The 23,866-nt window shown below is 38.9% G+C and overlaps 2 protein-coding genes across 6 annotated transcripts in view; one reads left to right on the forward strand and one right to left on the reverse strand.

Annotated features, from left to right (window-relative positions):
- The window catches only part of pgs1 (phosphatidylglycerophosphate synthase 1), a 22,007-nt gene extending 17,729 nt beyond the window's left edge, over positions 1-4,278 (forward strand). For both annotated transcript variants that reach the window (XM_011488310.3, XM_004080470.3), the window contains exons 9-11: positions 368-516; positions 615-743; positions 3,827-4,278. In XM_011488310.3, coding sequence (XP_011486612.1) covers positions 368-516; positions 615-734 — 269 coding nt within the window. In that variant the 3' untranslated portion in view covers positions 735-743; positions 3,827-4,278. The remainder of the gene's footprint in view (positions 1-367; positions 517-614; positions 744-3,826) is intronic.
- Positions 4,279-5,727: 1,449 nt separating this feature from the next.
- Positions 5,728-21,417, reverse strand: LOC101171613 (cytohesin-1). Of its 4 annotated transcripts, XM_011488313.3 has the most exons (13): positions 15,081-15,361; positions 14,930-14,998; positions 12,826-12,908; positions 10,627-10,691; positions 9,916-9,982; positions 9,412-9,530; positions 9,066-9,259; positions 7,999-8,147; positions 7,383-7,495; positions 6,940-7,018; positions 6,776-6,847; positions 6,370-6,524; positions 5,728-6,289 (listed from the first exon to the last, which is right to left on the reverse strand). In XM_011488313.3, the coding sequence occupies exons 5-13, from the start codon at positions 9,973-9,975 to the stop codon at positions 6,211-6,213; spliced, it is 1,020 nt and encodes a 339-aa protein (XP_011486615.1). In that variant the 5' UTR covers positions 9,976-9,982; positions 10,627-10,691; positions 12,826-12,908; positions 14,930-14,998; positions 15,081-15,361; the 3' UTR covers positions 5,728-6,210. The 4 variants fall into 4 exon arrangements, with proteins under 4 accessions (XP_011486615.1, XP_020567662.1, XP_020567663.1 ...); XM_020712003.1 differs by lacking the exons at positions 14,930-14,998; positions 15,081-15,361 and adding an exon at positions 21,188-21,417 and having other exon boundaries at positions 6,940-7,016; positions 7,384-7,495; XM_020712004.1 differs by lacking the exons at positions 14,930-14,998; positions 15,081-15,361 and adding an exon at positions 16,783-16,931 and having other exon boundaries at positions 6,940-7,016; positions 7,384-7,495.
- Positions 21,418-23,866: the final 2,449 nt, after the last annotated feature.

Below are 23,866 nucleotides of genomic sequence, written 5' to 3' on the forward strand. Positions count from 1 at the left end.
TTTTTTCTTCTTCTCTGAGATCTGAGTCATTTTCACAGAATCCCTTACTTTCGTGGACAAGTGTAGCGTTTTAGGCCGAACCCACAGTCCAGATGAAGCGGAGGCCGGAGAGCGTCACGGCTGTTTGTTTTTGCGGGTCATCTGGAATGTAGCGTGAGAGAAAAAGGCTTGTTGAGTTGCTCCGCAGCAGCCTCAGGATGAGGATGCACACTCATTCTCTTGTACTTGAGGCTTTTGGATCGGCGCCTGGGAATTCTGCATGTGCTTCGCCTTAGTTGTGGTTTGGGCCGACAGAAATCTCCTTGCTGGAAATGACTTTCTCAAGCGTCACCTCCTCACTGACTCCACTTTTCCCCTCTCCTCTCAGGTCTGTGGTATTACCTCCAGGGGCAACATCAGCCTTGCCTTACTCTAATTGGCTCCCCTAATTTCGGTTACCGCTCAGTTCACCGTGACCTGGAGGCCCAGATCGCCATAGTAACAGAGAACGAGGAGCTGCAGAGACGACTGCAGGAGGTCTGCTTATAGTTTCTTCAAGCCAGATGCAGGAGAGCTGGATGAACTTTTGCCAAACAGGCTTACTGAGCAAAGACGCTTGTGTTTTCACCTGACAGGAGCAGGAGATGTTGTACCGGCGCTCCACAGAAGTGTCCAGCTCCACGTTTAAGCAGTCGGACCGACACGTCAAGCTGTGGGTCAAACTGGTGACTCCACTCATCAAGAATTTCTTTTGAGTCTCGCAGGTACGCAGGAGGTGCTTTTGACTAAAGACCCACCTGATGAAAAATGTGTTTTGGGGTGTTTTTAACATGTTCTCGTAGCATTTTACCCACAGTGGAGGATAGATCCATGTACGTCTTTGATTTCCTCATTTGAGCCGCCATCTGACTCAAAAGCTCCAATAGTTCTCGCCATTTTTGTTGCACCACTAATGTAAGGTTGGGGTTGGGGCTGGAAGCTAGCGGGAGAGAATATAAACAAAAGGATGAAGGGAAATGAAGGCAGGCTCACCTGGTGCCAGCGGTCCCGCCCACAACTTGGAGGCGAATTTGTAATGACCTACAGCGGCTCTGCAGAAACTATGTCCAAGAAATCTGTTGACTAAAAACTGCATCAACATAATTAAAAGACCACTGGTATAACCTTCATAATAAATCAAAAGATGATCAGAGTGAGACTTTAATGTCCTGCAAGAGAGGAAGAGTTTTGTTATTTATATTTAATTTTTTTCTTTTTGTTGTGTGTGTTTTCTTGTGGTTTATTTCAAGCTAAGCAAAATTAACACAAAAAATGACAAATATGCAAAAATACATATTACACAGTATAATTAGTCATATAATTGGAAAATACACATACTGGTAAATAATTGAAATAAAACTCTAAGTCATAAATAAACATCTTTTGCGTGTAGTTCTGGACAAAAACTATTAAATATTAAGATTGTCAAAATGCGTTCAGACTTTAAAATTTCCACAAAAAAATAAAGTTGATGTTTTATGATAAATCCAAAACATGGAGACACAAAGTGTTTCATTTTGAGACTTGGAAAAAAAAATCACAAGAGTAGAATAAAGTTTAAAAAAACATCTATCCTGGTTAGAACGTGGCTTTTCTTCTGCAGAAAGAGAAATTCCAGCCGTAAGCATGTTCTGAACAAACACACTCAGACAGCGAGGCAGGCTGTGGCTTCTTTGAAATGTTTGCCGTCAGTGTGGGGAGTCCCAAATCCAAATCCCGTCCCGTCTTCCCAGCAGTTCAAATCACCGCAGGGAGAGCAGCGCTGTCAGCTGTTTCCCTGCTCTTAAGAATGAGTCAGTGAGGCATTCTGTGATGATTTGGCATGGTGGTCGGGTCTGGATTCCTTGAATCCAGTTAGAACTTGGAGAACTTAACCGCTATATTGTGCAAACACTTTCTGGAACAGAGGTTTAGTAAAAAGTTGGAATAAGAGAGTTCAGGGAAACGACTGATGAGCTGGAGCGCCGATGAAGGGAGACCCGTCAGCTGATGAGCCAGACGCTCACTTTCTGAGAACAGGAAGTGTCAGAGGCTGGATATCTGCCGGTAAATGTGCGCCGTCATGCCAGCTACCTTTAGTCAACAGATTAAGAGAAGCCAAACCTGCTATTAGAGTGAAATGTTTTACAAAGAAAACCCCATGTCTGCCCTGAGGCGTTTCTTGCACACATGGATGTATGGATGAGGATTTCAGCAAAGGTCATATAACTGGTTCTGACTGAGCGACAACAGCTTTGTTGTGCCGCCATGCAGGATAACATTTTGATTTAATTGTTACTTCTCGTAAGTCTTTACCACTCTCCTAACGACTGAAAGTACTGTCTTATTTACTGAAGCAATGTTGTCCTTTAAAAATCCTTTGTTAAGTTGGTATGACTTAAAACAACACAACATTTTACACCTCTATGATTCATGAAAACAAACTTCCAGGACGTTTGAAAGCTCATTAAAAAGCTGATGGACAACCATTCTAATGTTATTGTTTTAGAAACAGGAATTTTTAATCAAAACTAAGTCTTTTTTTCGATTACATTGTCGGGAGGGCTCATTTTGTTTTGGAAAAACCATGAATATTTTAAATAATTTTAATTTTTAAATAATGTTATAAAAATCACAAAATAGCTTTAACCTATGTGGATTTAGTGGATAGCTTTTAAAAATGTGAAAAACTAAAGGGAAAAAAAATATTGTATGAATAGTAAATAACATCTGTAGCTTTATTTCTTGTCTTTTACTGAATAGTAACAGTAACGGCAGGACTCACTGCGTGTGACCTCTCACCTTTAGGCCAACGCGTCTTTACGTGCATTTAAAGTGGTCGCTTTAGAATTCTGCATCATTTCAATAATTTACTCTTTATTTATTTTTTTTAGCAGCTCCTTGCTTGAATGTCTGATGTTTCCTGATCTCTTTTCAGCCAAATGGATCCTGTTTTTTTTTTGTTTTTTTCTGAGAGTATTCAAAAATATTCAGGAGCATTGATATGTCATTCTGCTTCGCTGAAAGATATTTATCACTGCAGCGCTTCTGTGACAGGATTCTATTTCCTTGTAGTTCAGGATTAGTCTCTGGCACACAAGTGTCTCTTGTCAGGTCAAGGTGTGTTAGATGATCTTGTCTCAACAAGAATGCTTTTTCTTTTTCCTGTTTAAGCCCTGCAGGAACTGGAATGCATTTTCTCTTTTTTTTTCTTTTTTTTTGATCTGACGTCTTGCTCTGCTTAATACATTTACGGTATCTCATCTTTTTGTTTTTTTGATTTCCTGACAGGAAATAACAGAGCATGTCCTTCAACAGTAGCGCTGCCTGTTGATTGAGTGAGAAGATCGTATCTGCTGCACAGCACAGCTATTGTTAGAGACCAAAGACAGCACGTGTCATTTTCTCTGAGATCAACAGTAAAAGAAAAATCCACACTGGAATCTGCACTCTGCTGCCACACAGTGGTTAGACCCGGGATAGCACACAAATTCACAGCAATTTAAACAAAAATGATTTAACTTTTTTATTGTTAAAACAGAGCATAAACAATTTATTGTATGGTTTATTATTAAGGCTATTTATTATTTGCAGGCATAATTTGATTTTGTGGTTTGTTGTTTGGGTTGTTTAAAACATAAACGACTTAATTTAAGATCCACAGCAAACATTTCCACAAAAATTATGTCCCCTAAAATAAAATAAAAATGGTATAATTGATGGCTTTGTTTTAAATTAACATCACCACTTTTAAAATGTTTTTTTTTTACAGTTATCCAGTGCACTTTATGAACACAATTCTCTGTTTTTGCCTTTTTGTCGTCTGCAGGTGGTTTTTTTCAGCAGCAAATCTCGCTGCAGGCTGCAAATGAGATTCTGCGTCGTTGGAATATGGTCAGCATGCTGCATCTTCATCTCTTCAAACGTTCTCATGAAATGCCGCAACACGAGCACAATCACGCACACAGAAGAGCAGGTTTATGCTGACGTGAGAGGGTTTTTTACTCACAAGTGTCTGTTATGTACATTACTAGATCCCATTATTCTAAGGACTTCTGGTCCTAAAGTGGTTCTAGATCCAGTTGTGTCAAACATAAGCTACATTTTTTCCGTTAACAGTCCTGCCCACGTCCGGGGGTTGCATGAATTGAACAGATCCTGGAATTTGATGGAGAGACTTGCGGTTTCCCTCAGCAACTCAGTCTCTGCTTCACTCTGCCTACAGAACTGTGTACAGTTGGACTTTAAGTTTGTAAATTAAAAGAAAATGTTTAAAAGTAACTTTCATTGCCTCTTTTTTGAGATCACACCAAAATCTGTGGTTGTCAAACCAGGACAATTCATATTTTTTGACTTATTAGAATTTTACACAAACAATAGTCTGTCAGATTCTGTTTGAACTAATTTCATTTTATCTCCCAACTATTTCCCATAAAAATTCAAAACTTTATTGCAATGTTTACAATCCAACAGTCATACATCTACAGCTTAATGCAGTATGTCTCCCCATCAAAACACCTTTTAGAGCTAACAGGATTTTCTTGCAGCATCCAAAAAAAGCAGCAAATCTAAACATTTTTTTGCTGATTAATATTAAAAAAAACTAAAAATATAAATTCCTAAACATGCTCAGGTGATGTTTTTTTGGTTAATATTACAGCTTCAATTTTAACCCATGTGTCTTTAATATATTTAATGTTTTAGGTAATAAATAAATAAATTAGGTAATAAAACAACATTCTCATTGAACCTGCAAGTTAAGGATTCAAACAAATGATTTGACTTTTAGACATTTAAAGTTTTGAAAAAAATATTTATTATCTTAAATGTTTTGTATTTTTTGTTGTCAATAAAAAACATTTCGTGGTTGATTTTGATGAACAGATTTCCTTTATTTGAAATCTCAGTTTTAGTTGTTTTTTTTTTTATTCTGAAAATGTAGTTTTGCTTTGGTGATGCTCCTTTAACCCTTGTGCTATCTTGTGGGGTCAAAATGACCCTTACATTGACGTGTTATTCCTACCATGACAAAGGTGGATAAAGGTAGAAAGATTTCATGTCATCCATGGACACCAGTGAAGATCACAAATCATTGAAGAAAAAAGGTTCAGTGCACTGTCTAGTGGGTCTAGATGACCCAACTCCCAAAGCGCCTAAGATCTTAGTAAAACAGTTTCTAAACATAGTAGAGAAGCAAAAGAAAAACGACAAATATTTCTTTAATCAGCTTCCAGCAACATACCAAACAAAAAATGTACTATAAAAGTGAAAATATTTGAATTTCTGCAAAGTCTTTTTAGAAATGGTAAAGCTGAGTGCTTAAAAATCTGCGATGGAAGAGTTCTGATTGGAGCTGAAGCGGTTCGATGACCCCGAAAACCTCAGAAATTACCGACGTGACGTATTCCTGAAAACCCCCGTCTGTGAAGCCAGCGGGCGGCTTCACTAACCAAACACAGCGTCAGTGTGCAGAACGGCTGAAGAAAGAAAGTGTGGGTGAAGAACATAAAACCACTGAGATGCTGCACGGCTTCATGTGGAATCCGCCAAAAGAAAAGAAAACGTTCACAGGATTTCCTGTTCAGTTAAGATCAGTCACAGATTCTGTCAGAGCAGCCCAGATGGATGCATCATGAGATGACATACACACCTTTGACGTTGTTTTATATGTTGGGTAGTGTGGTTTTTTTGGGGGTAGATTTAAATGATGTAAATCAGGAAAAACAAGACTGTAGTTCAGAGTTTTATTGAGAAAAGCAATAAATTACAGAAAAATAAATATTGTGTTCTTTCAGCTCTGACAAAAGACCAACAGCAGGAAAAAACAGATTTATTCCAAGCATTTATGCGGCCAGACCAACACCAAAGATCCAGGCGGTGTCTGATGGTGACCTAAAAAAGATATTTTATAACGGCTTTGTGTGGTTTTTTTATAAATATAGCAATGTTTATCTTACCTTTTGTGGAGCAAAAAACTTTTTTTTAACTCAATTGGGATAAATTGTTCAAGGAGCTCCAGTGACTAAAAACATGGATGGTTATTCCAGCAGATTTGTCTGGAACCATTAAAACAATTCTGCTTGTAAGCCGGTGTTGTTGCTGACAGTACATCGGCTCAGAAGATAGTGGGAGGAGCTTCTGAAAGTTGAGTCCTCTGAACCAGTGTCAGTGCAGCTGCAGGATCAGGTCCTCTGAGGTTTGTCCTCTGCACATCTACAAGCCTCTCAGGGTGGAGACTTTCTTTTTCCGAGCAGCCAGCATCTCATAGAACGGGTCTTTGCTGATGGCAGCTCTGCAGTAGGAAACACGGGCAGGCGGTGAGACATCGTCTTGATTCGGTTGACCAGCTACAGCAGTGGAAGCGCCACTCACTTGATGCTTTTGATCCATTCTTCCTTCTCCTCTGCAGTCGGAGCGGAGATTCGGTAAAAGGTGTGGTTTCCCTCGACGACGCGGCCGTCGGCCTCCGTCTTACAGGCTTTGATCACCTGATCTTTGTGGTTGGGGATGAAGAGCTCAAAGCAGTTCTGAGGAAGCACGAGGACAAAAATGAAGGAGTTAAACCGGGAACAAGTGACACCATGACCTTTATATGAAAGCAGAATATCTGCTTCCAGTTCATTAGTCTGTTCTGAGGTCAACATATTACATAGCAGGCCTCTGAAGATGATTTATTAAAAGTCAAAAAGCAAAGTATTTCCTCCGCCTGTTTATTAAATGAAACCAGATCTGAATCCTCAAAAGTTGCCAACTATTGCTGAAAAGGTCAGCAGTTCACCGGTTTCTTCGAGTCCTCGACTTCTCTGATGCTCAGATTTTCCAGTGGAATGATCCCTCTGGGTTCCTTATCCTATGAATGGAAACAAACCAACAAAAAACCTGTGAGGGCTGCAGAAATACATAAGAAATCTATGCGCACACGATTGCGTATTATGTCCTCACAGTGGTGTATTCAAAGTAGTACAGGCAGCTGTCTGTGAGAATGAACCAGCGTCTTTTCCAGGTCTTCATTCGTCCCCCTGAGGAGAGATGACAGGTGAGTTGATTAAAGGTGAGGTGGCCTGGATTAGGACAGAGCGGAAGAAAAGCAGCAGGTTAATTACAGGCGTGTGGCTGCAGAACTCATGTTTAGATTACAGTACAGTTTGATTGTGACAGCAGAGGTGAAGAACGGAGCAGGGGGAAAATGGGGGTAAAGCAGTGCATAAAAGCAGCGATTTCAGAGAGTACATACCTCCTGGAGTGAAAAACATAAAATAAGACAAGGAAAAGTGTGTTAGAAACAAACTGGAAAGTTTTTTGTTTTTTTTCAGAATTTAAATATCTTACACATTCTGTCCAGTAGAGGGCAGTAAGTTGTGGCTTTCTGGCCTCAACAGGACTTACCGAGCTTTAGCAGCCAGCCTTCTCTGTCAGGGTTGAAAAAAGTGTGTGTGAGGTCGTTGCCGTCATCCTCCGGGATCTTAAAGGGTTCGTTCTTGATGCTGTCATACAAATTCTGCAGAGACGGAGAGCGGGAAATGTTTTCACATATGCCGAGGTGTCGAATATTTACTCCCTCTGAGTGAATGAAGCCACCTTCAGCACAGGTCTGATCAACCGTGGTGCGATTTTTCACCTCAGTCCTTTTTCCTGCTGTTTTTTTTTACTTCAGCTGTTATTGGAGCGTTCCACAGCCATAACCATAACAACCAAAGTAAATTGTAGCCATAGCTACTGCCTCCACAGCACACGGCAAAAGTGTTCTTTCTAAATGTAATGACGCCGACGCCTCCCTGAGTCTGGAGGCGCAAGGACTCCCTCTCTGCTAAACAATCATAAACCCATTTATCTCTTCCTTCTGGATCAAACCTAAGTGGTTCATTTTTCCTCCATGACCCTTTATTGTGGACCAACGAATCAAACTTCTCTTCTTTAGGGTTCATAAATTTGGGCTTTTATTTTGAAAAAAACACTAGCATCTTGAACGTGGACTGGAGGGATTCCCATGAGTGAACTCACTCTCAGCAGATCCTCAGGCAGATCTCCTCCGTCGTTGATTCCTCGGTTCATCGCTGTGAATCTCTGGACCGAGGGTTTGTCCTTCACGTTGGGGTTGTGCAGACTCGTGTTCAGCATGATGACGGCGAACGACAACACGTAGCAGGTATCTGAGGACAGATGGGGACGTTTACTACATTAGGAAGGCAGATTTAGTGAAGATGTAAACCAGTGATACATCAGAGGTCACTTTGGTGATAAATGGATTGAGAAGGTTTGTAAAAGTTACATCACTGATCATATTAGAACTACATTTTCCAACTATCTTTAAACTTCCTGCTGTATTCGTTCTACATCAGAAAGGGGAAGTTAAGAACGATTATGCCCATAAACATGCTTTTTTGGTGATATAAACTATAACCTAAAGCTAGAAAAACAGCAAAGAAATAACTAAAATTATCTTTTAAAGACCCACTCCAATGAAAATCATCTTTTTATTGTTTTTAACATGTTTTTGTGGCATTTTCTTTGATGATGGACACATATAAAGAAAAAAAAAGCTTAAAACTGCATTTCTGAGTATTTCTCTATTAAAATCTTTGTAAATCAGGAGCAGATGGCAAAAAATAAAATTTGAAAAGGAGCTTATTTGTGATGTACAAAAACACAAGCTCCCTGCTCTGAAGCAAAGGGGGGCGGGGTTGCTCCGCGCCAACTGTCCCGCCCACAACACAGAGGCAAAGTTCCAAAGAACTACTACCGCTCTTCAGAAATTATATTGGACTAAAAATAGCATAATCATAATTAAAAGAAGTTTGAAAATAGATCAAAAGATGATCATAGTGGGTCTTTAACACAAAAAACAAAGCCCTGTAAAATAATCTGATGTGCAGTTTTGGTGATATTCTTCTTCAAAATCAGAGAAACTTCAATATTTGAATAAAAATAAGGTTTTAAATCAGATTATGGATTAGGTGAGATCTTATTTAGCTGGTAAAAAGTGTATTTGTTGCACACTAGTTTTGAAACGATTACGGGGTTGAGACATTTTAGGATGTTTCAGAAGAACCGTATGGAGCGCCACCAACCCGTGCTTTGAAAAACTCCTGGGTTGCAGTGACAGTATCTCTGGGCGAACGCCTCCATCATTCGGTCGATCTTCTGAGCCTCGCCGGGCAGCCGGAAGCTCCACAGAAACTGCCGGAGAGCCTGCACCAGGTTCAGGTCCGTGAACTCGTGCAACTCCAGGAAAGCGTGAAGCACTTTGATGTTGAAGTCGTCTCTGCACCAGCAAAATCCCACGCACAGAGACACCAGAACAGACGCTCAACTTTGGCCTTAAAACGTCTTTGATGAGGTCGCTTCATATAATTCTAAAGAAGAGCCCTGAGATGAGCTGAAACCTCCGTGCAGAGGAGCATCAGAGAAACTTGCCTCTCCCCCAGGTAGTCCCCGATGGCCGTTTTGTTCAGCCCTTCTCCCTTGTACAGGAACTTGGCGATGTCTTCACTGGTGTTTTTCAGAAGTGAGCTGTCAATCAAGAAGCGAATCCCCTTAAAGTAAAAACAACAGACGACATAATCAGTCTGAATATGAAGATAAAATCACCACGTAATGATTAAAAAATATGCTTTGAATAAACTCTAATATAAATAAACACTGTTGGAACGTATTGTCACTAAAAGAAAACCCCAAACCGCATCCTGTCCTGGAATTACTTGGAAGAACTTACTTGTGATTTTTAACAAGAACTCACAAAGACCCTCACTTTGAAAAGTTTGTTTATTGGCTTAATGTGAAATAAAAAACAAGAAAATGAAATCAAAGGAAAACAAAAAACAGAAAAACTAAAGCAATCATTTATAGTAAGAGCATTGTGTGGTCATCAGAGGTGAGAGAGTGCCTGACTAAAAGTATTAAAGACGTCTTTTTTTTTACCTTTGTGTGGTCCATGTTGAACTTTTTCCGGCCCATAGCCATCTGTTTACTCCTCTGCATGCTTTTCCTGAAATCAGACCAGAAATCTGAGTCAGAATCCTTTCAGACAAAGTTTTTAATATATGTTCTACTCAAATGCAACGTTTGTGTGTTGGAATAAAAATGTTTACAATGAAAACCAAAATTGCAGATTTTGAGAGCCCTAACTGATATATTTAAAAAATGAAAAAAAGAAATATAATGCAGTGTGTAATTGTTGCAAAATTCTTTTTTCTAAAGTCAGGAGAACTTCCGTATTCAAAAACAATATTTTTAATCAGTTTATTGATGAAGTGGGAGTTTATTTTTTTGGGTAAAAAGTGATTTGGTTGAAAATCATTTTCAAATGGTTACAGTTTAGACATTTGAGGATATTAATATTAACATTTTTTTGGGAATACTAAGATCATTTTTACCATAATTATTAAAGCTTTTTGTGGATTTGAACCGATATCCTGTAAGCCATTTGCTTTTAGTCAAATATTTTTACTTTTTTACCGTAAAGAAAATAGCTTTCATTTGTGATGCCTCAGAAAAATAAAGAAATTAAAAAAAAAAAAAAGGTATGGTGTATTTTTTTTATTATTTGAAAGATCAAAAATGAAATAGTAAAATAAAAACAGGTGGCAAAGGCTGGATGAGAGTGTTACTGTGTGTTAGACATGATCTCACCTCTCTTCAGTCACACCCAGATTCTCTATTTCACTGGTCACCTCTTCGATCTCATCTTTCAGCCTCTACCAGGAGACAAACGAAGTGCTTTAGCATGTAAACATAGCATTATTTTATGATGCTCCGCTGACAGGAAACCCTGTGGACGACCATGTGTGACATCTGACCTAGAACAAAACCCTCTGAACCACAACTCACTGATCAACAGTGAGCTCAGTCTGTCACAGCAGTGACCCGGTAACCCCCCCTAAAAGCCAACACAGGGTTTACTCCCATACAGGCTCGAGTTTCAGTTTCTGCAGCAGCTTCCGAGGGTCCTCCCTGAGATCTGTAGCACCTGTTCTGGGCTCAGAATCCAGCAGCTTTTTCCTGCATCCTCTTTTAACTCTCCCCCTGCCTCCCTTGTGTTGACCCAGATTTATCAGTCCACAAACCCCTGCAAAGCCAGCTGGAGAGCCACACTGCTGTGGAGACAGGAATACACAGGATAAAAGCCTTTGACTGGCTTAGTGGAGCTGCTCCAGAGACCCAGACATTACCAGAGGCGAGAAGACTGGAGTCAAATCCAGTAAACGGAACTCAACCTATGAGCAGACACACCAGGACCAGGAGACAGGCTCATTCTTGACCTACTGCAATGAAAACATGTTCTTCTAGCATTTTTCATTGGATGGAGGACATATACAGAGAATATTGAGCTTAAAATGACATTTCTGAGTATTTCTTTATTCAAATTGTTGTGAATCAGGAGCAGATGAAAAAATACAGTTAGAAAAAGTTTTTTAGTTATGTAGACGGTAGGCCACAAGCTCCTTGCTTCACTCCATTGTAGCTGTTTTCCCTTACACATTTGTGAAAACTTTATTGACATTCTAGAAATGTTGAACAAACACAATATTGCAATTACACTTTTCCCATTAAATCATAACTATGCGAATAAACACAAACCAACTCATGCAATAAGTCATTCAAAATCATGGCGACGGAAGTGAACAAAACTTTGATTTACAGCAGATAAATTCAAATTTCTGCATCGGGTCTAGCGCTTGTCATCATCTATCAAAGGATACGTCAGCGTCTTATTCAGGCCATGGAGTGCCGAGCTCCTTAAATGTGGGAGTGGCTACAGATGAAGGGATTTTAGGAAACCGTGGTTGGTGATTTTACAGAGGAACTGTGGATCCAACTATTCTGCATGACATCCTTAACTTTGATGATCTCTGCGATGCTGTTAGACCTCCTGTGGCGCCCGCCCTACCCAGATGTGCATTGCCATCCGGTTGTTTGTCATGTGACTCATTAAGTTTGAAAAAAGTGTTTCCTTTGCAGTTTTGTGAAATATGTCAATGTCGATGCACCTCAAAAACCACCTCCTCCAAGCAGAAAACCTTTTTTTCAATACATGCGAGTTTTTTTCGAAAATGTCGGGTTTCCATTCGAAACATTTATGATTGCAAATCCATCCATTTGCACAATTTCACAGTCAATGGAAACACAGCTTCTGATGCATCCACTTGTAGACTATAAGGTCCGTGTCCGTCTTTGTTTTTAAAATCGGGAGATTTTAAAAACCTGTCAACTGCTTAGTTCCAATATTGCTCACCCTTTTTGTTGCACTGGTAATGTTAGGTTGGAGTGTGAGGGGCTGTAAGCTAGCGGGACAACATGTAAACAGATGGATGATGGGATGTGAGAGCAGGCTGACTCCTCAACAGTCCTGCCCACAAATCAGAAGTGAATTTCTGAGGAAATAACTTTGTAATAAATCAATTATTGCACATATTTAAGAGCTACGTTTACTAAGCAAATGGCCAGAAAAGCATAAAGTGTATTTAATTTATGCCCCTCCACAGAAACTAGGTCCTGGAAAACGACAGGTTTTTTGATTTGGACTAAAAACAGCAAAACTATAAATAAGACCATCAATTTACAATTGATCAAAAGAAGATGGCATCTCTGCTCCTGATTACTCGATTTAAATAAAAAAATACTCAGAAACATAATTATAAGCTCAATTTTCTTTATATGTGTCTTCCGTCATCAGAAAAATGGCACAAGAACATGTTAAAAAACACCAAAACAGCATTTTCAATGGAGTGGGTCTTTAAGTTGTGGCCCTATTTCTAAAAAAAAAAAAAAAAAATTCAAAATCCTATTTTTGTTTGACAGCTGTGGATCCCTGTAAATGTGTCACCTGACCTGTATGTCCTGCAGCAGCTCCTGCTTTCTGCGGCGGATGCTCTCCAGCTCCTGCTGCTCCTCTGGGCTGAGATCATCGGGCACTGAAAGCACAAGAACAACCTTCACTCAGACATCTCCTGCGCACAACAAGCATACTTAGAAAAAGAGGAATGCCACAACAACAGAACCCAAAGCTATAGGTGTAGTTACATGGAGCATTACAATACACAGAAACAGAAAAACGCTAATCAATTCATATAAAAACTGGTTTTTTTTTTAATTTAGAATTGATATTTTCTGATGAAATACAGAAAATGAGCTGAAATAAATGACGGTTTAAGAAATTAAAACGCTTTTATACGATATATTTGTGTTCCAAAGGCTGTGCTTAACCCCTCAAAAAAGTCATCATAAAAATATTAACTGAAGGTTTGTGGGAAGATTAAATGCCAACCTGATAAAAAATAAAAAGTCACAGTGGACTTGATAGAAAATCTAAAAAGGTTTCATTTCCGCAGCTCTGTGGAAACACACCCTTCACTGCATGAGTGTGATAGTTGATAGAAAAGATCTTCATGAGCCACACAGAATATCTGGACACGGCTGATAAGGAGGTTAAAGTGACTTTTTTTCCAGAAACACACACACCAAAAGTAGGATTGTGGCTTCTTTTAGTCAAATAACGTTTAGAAAGGAGAAAAATGATAGCTTGGCAGCAAGCTGCTGTTTGTCAAACTTATTATGGAGATGCTGGGGATTCTGGGAAAGTGTTTGTTTCACCAGCCCCACATGTCAGTCAGAACAAAGGAACAACGTGAGAACTGTTAGAACTTTCTTTCATGAAGCATTTCAGGGTCTGTGTGGTGTTTATTTTAGCGCTGGTTTCCCCTTGAGATATTTTCAGACGCACAAGGCCTGAAATGAACAATATTTATAGACCTTGAAGGACAGCATATAGGCAGAGTTATGGACCAAAACCCAACGAGAGCCACTGTTTAGAAAATACACTTTATTTATGCTTTACTGGCCATTTACTTATTAAATGAAGCTTTTAAATATTTACAATAATGTAATTAGAACAAAGTTATATTTTTCTATGAATGACAACTTTAACTTCTTTACTTTTGACAGTAGCATATAGAATTTCCTTTCAAAATAAAATGTTGTAGGTCAAACATGATATTTTCTACCATGACTTTCTCCTCATTCTATACCCTAAATTCTATCACAACGCTGGTATAAAATTCAATGGAATAAGCCACTTTGATTGTAAACTAAATAATCATTTTGCTCTGTTATCTCACATGTAAACATAAATGACTACTTTAAAAAAATGACCCAAACTACATACCACTGAAAGTATAAATGTGTTTCTTTAAAGCCAGAGGGCCTCAATGGAAGGATAAAAGAGGCTCTGGAGCCTCACGCTGCAGAATCCTGCTCTGACTAACTAAAGTGTGACCGTTAGCTTCAGAAAAAAATATTTGTGTAAATGACTGTGGGTCAAGAAGATCATTTGCTTCTCTCAAAGATGGGTAATCTTCCTAGCAACAACCTCCCATTGTCCCAGAAATACTTTTCAATAAAGTTAAACCCCGCCCCCCCAATTTAGTAAAAGTGATCTTTAAAAAAACATTTACTGAACAGAAATGTATGAAACCATCTCATAAAAATGGCATCATTTTTCTTTATTCAAACACTGCCTTCTAACTTCTGTCCTTCCACCCATGGAGAACTAAGATCCTAAGAAGTACCTGATGAGGAAACCAAAATGGGAACACACTGATTCATCCCCTACACAGACAATAAGGCTCAAAGTAGGCTCCTATTATAAAAACAAGTAAACACAGAAAAAAGAAAATGCTATTTAGAGCCACTTCCTGTCAGTCAGAGACAAGGGGACAGCAGTGATTTGTGGGAGTTTATACTACAAAGCACAATTCAGAAGGAGAAATGATTTTATAAGCTCTTAAGGGTTTGTTTTAAGTCATTTTTTTATTCAAAATAATGTAACCATGCAGTTTCTATTCTTCCTCCCCTTTCTGGAATGAGTAAAGACATCACATCCTCTTCCTCGTGTACAAGGAAGCCACAGAGGTTCTGCACTTGTAGCGTTTTCTACCCAGGTTTCCGGCTCGCTCAATTTCACAGGAAGACGTGACGGTTTGCACACGCACGCTCACTCGTTCTTCTGCAAGAAAAAAAAGGCTGAGTGCAGAAGGGATGATGACACGCCACACACCTACACAACTGTGTCATAACAACGTTCATACCATCTGTGGAAGGATCAAAGCCCACGCAGAAATGCTCAGCCGAAACCGGACCTTCACCTCCTCAAATCTCCCGGTGCGGCGTTCCACGGCTCCGGACCAGTTTGAAAGAGTCCGGTCTGATGGCAGCGGAGCAATGAAGCCGCCTTGGCAGCAGAGTTTGTCAATCCTAGTCCCAATCCTGCAGAGCAGCGGTCCAGCCTCCCTGCATCTCTAATCATCAAGCTCTAAATCCAGCAGAGCGGGGAGGAGGGATGCATGCCAGCGGCTAAATGAGGACTGTGTGTGTGCGTGTGTGTGTGTGTGTGCGTCTTAACTCCTTCCCGCTCGCTGTACACACGTGGACACGACAGCTGAAAACGATGGAGGACGGTTTACAAGTCAAACAGATAAACCGAATGCTGGCCTGTTTCTGCTCATCACATGCCGTGTTCACCAAGAAGAACATGACCCAAGACCCAAGGCAGCTGCGCAGTTTCTCATGACAAGAACCGTGTCTTTATCTGAGACGGAGAGCCATGAAGTCAGGCTCTGTTTACTGACAATAATTGTACATTGGAGTTTTCTGGCCTGTGGGTTGCTGGTCTGTTATTGATGTAATCCTTCTAAGCAGCCTGAAGGCTCAAAAAGCCAGAAAAGTCTGAATAAAAACAAAGTAAACAAGAACAACAGCACCAAAAGAAGACCAGAGCTGTAGACAATTCTAACAAATCAAAACATTAAGATTTTCAATTATAAATAAAGACTTAATATTCTAAAGTTTTCATCATTAAAAAAAAATGTTTTTAATCTTTGAAATGTTCACTTTACTTATCCATAATCTAATGTTCTTTGATCTTAAGACGCCATCTTAGTCAGGACAAGCAGAAAAGAAATTTCACAAACTAAAACCCACAAGAAATTTGCTATTTTACTATCTGTCATCTATTTGTTAATAGTTTCTTCAAAAATGTTTTGTTCTTGAGCGATGATGACCGTCATCATCTAAAGAATGCCATAAGAACAAATTAAAAACATCCAAAAGTGATTCATTGGAGTGGGTCTTTAAAACGTGCAGCGTTGAATAATCAAATTAGCATTTGTTGCCCTTTTCAGGTTAAAAAAAACATTTTTGTTACTGTTAGTTAATAGAACTTACAATTTTGTTCAGAATGGAAACTTGACAAGTAAATCAACATTTCACTATTCACTAGTGTCATTGACTGATGAGTAAAATCCTTTTCAGAATGAAGACATTTTTGGATTAACTATGATTGAGGATGGAAACTGTAGAACTATTAGCTCTAGAGCAGCTGGGAACATCTTCATGACAGTCGTCCCTTTCTGAGCTGCCCCCCACCCCCACCCCACCCCAAAAAAGGATATTTAGGGACAATTCCTTAACTTAAACAGCTCAAAAGGATTCATTGACTTCATTTCTAGACACATGCAGTGCTGTACCATCAGCACACATGCCGGGGAGGTCTGGCCTCCATTCATCATCATAATAGCTCCCTTGTTCATAAAGTCTGCCTAAAAGCATCAAACGACGACTTGTTGCTCTGTTTTTACTGAAGCTGAATTTAACAACCAAAACACATTAAAGAGACACAGAACACCCGAACGTGATGGTTTCATACAGCAGTTGAGCGCGTGAGGCTCAGCTGTCAAGTTCGTGTGAAGCGTCTGCGTGTGTGTGTGTGTTTGTTTGTTTGTTGAAACTCACCAACTCCTTCTTCTGACTTCAGAACCATTATGACCCCGCCGTTTCACAATGTCTCTCGGTTGTTAATTAATATTTTTGACTGAAAGTAAGTTCAGAAGTCGAGACGAGCCTACTTTTCGCTCACACGTGAAGCCAAAGCGCCGCTAAGTGACACTGACTGCGGAGGGACAAAAAACACCGGTGGAAGAAAGGATGAGGGGGCGTGGCCTGAATCCCAACAGCCAATCAGAGGAGGTCTGCCAAAACCTCATGTCTGCTTCCCTCAAACATACATCAATCATTCAAAACTAGCCAAATCACCAAGATGAAAAGACATATTTAGATAAATTGTGTAATAATAACTTTACTACATTTTAGTCATTGCAAGCTAACTACGTCTCAAGGATACAAATAGGAAATAATCAGTGAAAATGTTCTTGTCTCACTTATAGCTGTTTTATATACAATTTTTTACAACTGGTTTATAGAAAAACCCTTTTATTGGATTTTAAATAACATACAAATATACATAATATTACTGATACATGCCAATATTTTGATTAAATCACATGACATAAATACAATAAGCAATAGTAATCAATTTAACTAAATTTAAATGTAACTTTAACATAACATTTTTATTTATGACATACAGTTGTGCTGCTGCCCATCACCTATAAGACAGATTTTGTTTAAAATAAATTTGTTACCTTTCTTGTTATTTTTTTGTATTTGTACTTTTTAACCTGTTTTTGCCAACAAACTGACTTTTTATTAGCAGTGTAGAAGTTTTGAAAAGTAAATTAGGTTCTGTAAAAATAAATAAATAAATACAGCAAGAAAATTCTTTACATTTCTTTTTGTATGTAAGTTGAATGTAATTTGAGGAATCTCATACAGTTTTTGAGTTCTTTTTTTGCTGACTTCTGTCAATAATCCTCCTTTATCAAGGCTTCAGTGTGGGCAGAAGGATTTCTTTGCAAAGTTTCACAACACTTTCTTGATTCAGTAAACAGTTAGGTCTCTGGAAAAATCACACTTTAAAAGCTGAATCAGTGGGTTTGCTATCAGAGATGATAATGTCTGATTAAAAGGAAGGGAGAGGAGAGGGTGTAGTGAAGGACAGAGGAAAAAAGAGGGCAAAGGATTGCAGCTGTGCGATTGAATCAGAGCTTTATGCAGAATCCTGGCCTGGCAAAAACAGGATATGCTGATGCAGGGTGAGGAAGAACTCCAATGGTCTGAAAGTTTAAAGTGTCAGCTCACAAATAATAAATAAAACCGTTTGCTCTGCAGCAAGCCTTTTTTTCACTCCAGGATTTGGTCTAAATTGAACAGCAGAATGTCCTAGTATCAAGATTGTCTTATGTTCATAAAATTTAAAAAGATAAAAGAAATAAACAAATTTGAAAGAAAACTATACCGCAACCAAAGAAATACAACTACATGCATGTTTACTATCATGGATTTAGGAGGGAATTTACCGATTGTCTATCAATTGATTGTTTGGTGACTCAATTACCAGACTGGATGGTAAATTGTGAAGTTGGGCAAGACATTTAGCTTATTAAATCTATGGACACACCGGGCATGTGAGGCGTGTTCAACGACACGCTAAACGTGGGCTGGTAATGGACCTCAAACACTTAATTTGAGCTTAAGCTTGCCAATGAAATGAATTCGAACACCAAGGATGTACATTATAGAAAGATATAACTTACTTATCTTAAAAGAATACTGATATTTTAAGTTTTTGCTTGACAGGAAATGTACCCGTAATTATTACAGAATGACCCAAATACATCTGGGATTGTTATAACGCTTGATGAACAAAGATGAGTAATTTTGTGCTTCTTTTTCCATAAAAGATTATGTTCAGGTTAGAAACAATTCATGGTAAAATCCAGTGTGGTCACGCGTGAAAGTTAATTCTCATCAAACTCCAGCTAACATGCTCACTGAATTGGGAAAAAAAATCTCCCTACAGCTTGATGAACAGTGTAGATCTGCCCACCAGGACATTTGTTTGCTTCACTCATTAAAGCTCTTACTGTTGTGAAATACGCAAGGGTTTTAGTGGTCTAGTCTTTTCACAATCTGTTCATTTGGCAGGGCATAATCTGGAAATGGGCACGAGGACATACCACCACTTAGCCTCTGTGCTCAGTCTGAAATTATATTTTATATCTGAGCAATTCTTCTGCTGAATCAATGTCTAGATGGCTTTTTTTTTTGTTAAAAAATATAAAATTAAATTAAAAAAACGTATAAAAAAAAAACACGTATCAAATATGTTTTTGCTACAACAGACAACATGTTTTTTACATTGGAAAAAACGGGCACCTTTTTTATTTTATTTTACTTTAACCTTAACCATTCGTGTCATATTTGATGCATGCATTTCTAAGACCCCATACTTCATGAGCATGATCCAAACTTTCTTTAAAAAATACTGTAAGGAAACTGGGGATTCTAAACAGAACTGTAATATAGGTAAATTAGATTGGTTCGTTCCCTTTGGTCTCCTGCTCACAGAAATGAATGAATAATGACTCAGAGACAAAACTAAGCTTCAGTGAAGATTTACTCCGCACAAGAGGCACAAATTTGTACGAAGGGTCACAGACAGATGAACAGGTGTAACCGTTTTCTGATCTCTGCTCTGCGTTGTGTGATTTTTGTGCACCATGAAGCCACGAGACACCGGAGGAACTTTCTTGGAGCAGTTTTCTTTATTTTCTGCATGTAACAAAATATGGCATCAACACGTGCTGCAGTCAGATAATGCCCCAAAACTCTTCCCGATTAGAATGGCAAAAAGGGAAGAGAGGGAGGGGGAGCATGAATTTATACCCAAGTCTAAAGGACCCTGATGGCATGCTAATTAATTGCCAGATGTAAAATAAATTAAATAAAAAAATACAATTTTGTGTAATTATATAATACTTCTGTAAACCCGTTACACAGGGTTGCTGCAGCAAGGTCCGAACAAAGAAAACTGGAAAATGTGCTTGGTATATAAACCCTGCATTTGCATATTCAATGTGGGAAAATCACACCCACAGGTCGTTGCAGGCTAGATGTTCGAGGGTCAGGGAGCTTCAAGTGTCAGATCTCTCTGAGATTATCACAGACATTTGCCAGAGCACATACAGCAGTAAACACAAAGATGAAAAAAGGGAGGATGAGGAGAAACTGTGAGAACAACAGCTTGGCTGTGCTTTCTTCAAATGTAATATAATTTTGAGATGATAATACATAGTGAATCAAGTTTAAACCATTAGTGTAATAAAAAGTAAAAGTTAGTGTAATAAAAGTAAAAGGGAGTTTCTAACTATTCTGTTTCTAATTATTCCTAACAAATACATTTTTTAAAAACTTGATTTGTTTCCTGCCCTGTAGTTCATTATCATTCCACAAGGGGCAGTAGTAATTCCAAGTCATTTCAATGAAATCTTAAAAACGCTTTTGGTCGGAAAAGTAATATTCAAACTTTATAATTATTAATTCTTTATAATACAATTAAATCATGTCTCAAATGTGTGTCTCACATTTGCGACAGTGGGTAGATAATGTGCTTTTTTCCTGAACACTAATGTCTATATTTTTGCATCTTAAACTAACATTGTGAGCAAAAATGCAAATCACCCAACAAGTCCTAACTGTATTTCATTAAAAATGCTATTGAGTTATTTTTTTTTTACTTTGGATTTCATCAAAGGGTTTTAATCTCAATTCCAAAAAAATGTTTCTTTCTGGGCTTTACAGGGTTAATCAGAATAACTGCCACACAATTTTCTGGCTCTTGATTAACCTCCTCAGAAAGTGTGGGTGACATTATGAATCCAGATATTATGAAACTCTTCTATATAATTAGGACTGTAATCACTAAACCACGGTATGATCACGTAAATGATTTTTCTGACCAAAAATATTCCATATGGGACAATTTGGGTTATGATGCAAAACTAAATTAGGAAGCAGTGGAGGAAATCAATGAAAAATGAGCAGTTTGAGCTTTATTATGAATAAATCTACAGCCAATGTATGAAAGCACCTGCATGTAGGGAGGGTGGTGGGCAACCACAAAGATTATGTCACTCCATCACCCACTGGAGAGGAGGATCCTGGACCAGACGTTGATCGGTGTGCGTCATGCTCTAACAAGCCCACCATCTCAAACGCACACACAAACTGAGTCATGCGTGTGCACAAACACACACACAAAAAATGTCAGAAACACACACAAAACACCAGAGTGCTCCATGTCTCAGAAACTTTACATCACCAAGGCAACTGACGGCACTTTGTGCCAGTTTTCTCTTGAACAGTTCACAACATTTTCCTTGATCGTTTCATGAAGTCCATAAAGCTGATTAGGAAATGGCATCTTCAAACAATTTCATGGTTTGTCAAAGGCACTCACCTGATGCCGCAGCAGGTGTCCCTGCTCGCACTGTAGGACAGAGAAAAGCCTGGAAGCTGGATGCGCACAGCTCACTCACAGTCCCCATCACAACAGACCTCGTCTTCAGGAGTTTGTGCCTTCAGGTCAGCGTACGCTTTCCAGCATCGCCTTGCCGCTTTCTATTCTGAGGATTCAGCCAGGAGCTCCTTGAAAAAGCGTCCCTTCTCTCCTGTTGGCCGCCAGAATCTGACGGACTCTCAGAAAATTACTCTGCGCTTGGAACCCTCCCTCCTCCCCCTTCACTGTTGTTCACGCACTTGACCTGCCTCCTAAATTCTGCCTCACGCTCTCCACGCTTCCACCCTCTGCTGTCAACACACAGAGAAAAAAACCCCTAAAAGCTGCCGCTCTTTGTGTGAAGAAGCCTGACGAAGAAAGGAAAGCATCTTCTAGCTGCTCATAGACACATAGACACCCACTGTTGTGTCACTTTAAACAGTTGTGAAATTATTCTTGGAAGTGATGACAAATGTCCACACACGCTGCCTCGTATCATAGTGTTTCACACCTCCACATATGCATCAAAAACAGTTTGGTTTGGACAGAATGGAGAAAATAAACATAGAAATGTCCAAAAGAGATTCAACTAAACTTTTATTGAAAAGACATCATTAAAAATAAACAAACTACCTGTTTTTATTAATAATTACTTAGTCAGTGACAAGTCTGGGGTATAAAGAGTATTATGTTCAAATCTTTAACAATTTTTTATTGTCCAAAACACATTTAAACACTTTATTGATGTAGTGATTGTGATGATATCAAATTAGATGTCATAATCCTAACACTCCCACACACACACAAATACAACTATGATTGAAATCCATCCATTTTCTTAACCCTCTTGTGGTCATGAGCCTGTCCTGACTACTTTTGGGCAAAAGTGGGGAACACTCTCAGGCTGCCAGCCTGTTGCACACCTAAGGGGCAATTTAGAGTCACCGAACAACCTCTGAAGCATGTTTTTGGACTGAAGGACGAAGCCAAAATACCCGAAGAAAATCCACACATGCATGAGGAGAATACACAAACCTCACACAGAAAGGCTCCAGGGGGATTTGAACGAAGACTGTGATATGAGAGCGCTAAACACTGCTCCACCATGCAGCCCAATGACCATCAACTAACCATACAAAACTATTAACCAAAAACCTAGATCCCTTTCATTATTTTCATCTTGTTGTTAACACTTAAATAATCTGATCACCACAGAAACTGAATAATAATGTGACTATTTAGGCTACATATTGTGAAAGGCTGTCGGGGGTGGAGCTAGTCCACAGAGGAGTTTTTCAGTCATGCACAGGGGACAGGAACTTCAGACAGCAATGTGGAAGCTGTCAGCAGTTGCCGTAGCAGTCGTCACATTTGTCTGAGAGGCTCTGAGGCTAAATATAAGCTACATCTGCCATGCAGGAGCACTGCCGCTGTCTGCAGCGGAGCTCAGAGTGAGGAGAGGCTCTATTGTTATTACACTTTCATCCACATCTCTCTAGACTTTCTCTTCTCAAGAGTACCACTCCATTTCCTTTCTATTCTCTGAATCTGTTTCACGGGTCTCTCTACACCTTTTGCACATCAGACCTGACCTCTTTTTGTTGAATTTGACCTGATCCTCTTTTGAACTTTTAGCCACAGTTTATCAGGCCTTTGTGCGCTCTATTTCCTCAACCTCGGAAAGATTGCACCGAGTAGATATAGGGCATCTAGGTTCTTCAACTTTGATTTGATGTTTTTATTCACGTTTTTATTCACGATGCAGCAATCAATCTGTTTCCGTAGCATCAGCGTTCATGTGGCTTGAAATCAGTTTATGCTCCACACAGATGGTAAATGCTATAAACTCAAAAATATGTTTTTTTTCATCTGTTTGCTGCTGCTTGATCGTTTAATCCACGTTTTTAAAGGACTAAATACTAAACAAACAATACTTTTTCAGGGAGTGATAAATAGAAAGCATTCATGGAGCTTTTCTGATTTTTTTTTTTTTAACCACTCTGAGCACTTTACGTTCCCACACAAATTCATGAAGAGCCTGAATTATCATACACACAATCATGCACCAAAGAGCATGCATATACTTTAGTATTCAGAGAGGACTAACCCTGAGCTGCTCCAGCAGCAGCTTGTCAATCACGACTACTTCATGTGTACTTTGGTCAATGTTTGTGGTCTTTTCTATGCCTCAATCGTTCAGAAAAGGTGGGAATTTCTCTACAATTATAGTTAGAGATGGAAACAAAGGATATGGATGCAAACATAGAAAAGTGATATGAGCTCACAAATAAAGGAAAAACAAAGGAAGTAACTTCTAGTCTATTTCAAAAATGGAAAAGCTGTATAATATAAAAGTTATTTTATATTAATAAATTTAGCTTAGAGATCTACAAAGGAAAACGTGTTTTTGGTGTTTTTTAACATGTCCTTGTAACATTTTTCTCATGACAGAGGACATATAAAAGGAAAATTAAGCTTAAGATTGCATCTCTAAGTATTTCTTCATTGAAATTATATGAATCAGGAGCGGAGAAAAAAATGCAATTTGAAAAAGACTAGGAATGCTGTAGGTGCAGGTGTACAGTTGGCTCCTTGCTTTGCCCCATTCTGATGCATCCACCAGCAGACAAATAGATCCAT

Source organism: Oryzias latipes, chromosome 19, assembly GCF_002234675.1.
Source record: "Oryzias latipes chromosome 19, ASM223467v1".
NCBI lineage: Eukaryota > Metazoa > Chordata > Actinopteri > Beloniformes > Adrianichthyidae > Oryzias > Oryzias latipes.

Bases quoted from the DNA above. Each gene is read 5' to 3' on its own strand.
- LOC101171613 (XM_020712003.1), bottom strand. From the start codon at position 21,275: ATGGGGACTGTGAGTGAGCTGTGCGCATCCAGCTTCCAGGCTTTTCTC. The intron at 9,983-10,626 runs GTGAGATCATGT...GTCTGATTTCAG, and splicing joins CTGGGTGTGACTGAAGAGAG to GAAAAGCATGCAGAGGAGTA. The intron at 6,290-6,369 runs GTGAGTGGCGCT...TTCCTACTGCAG, and splicing joins GAATGGATCAAAAGCATCAA to AGCTGCCATCAGCAAAGACC.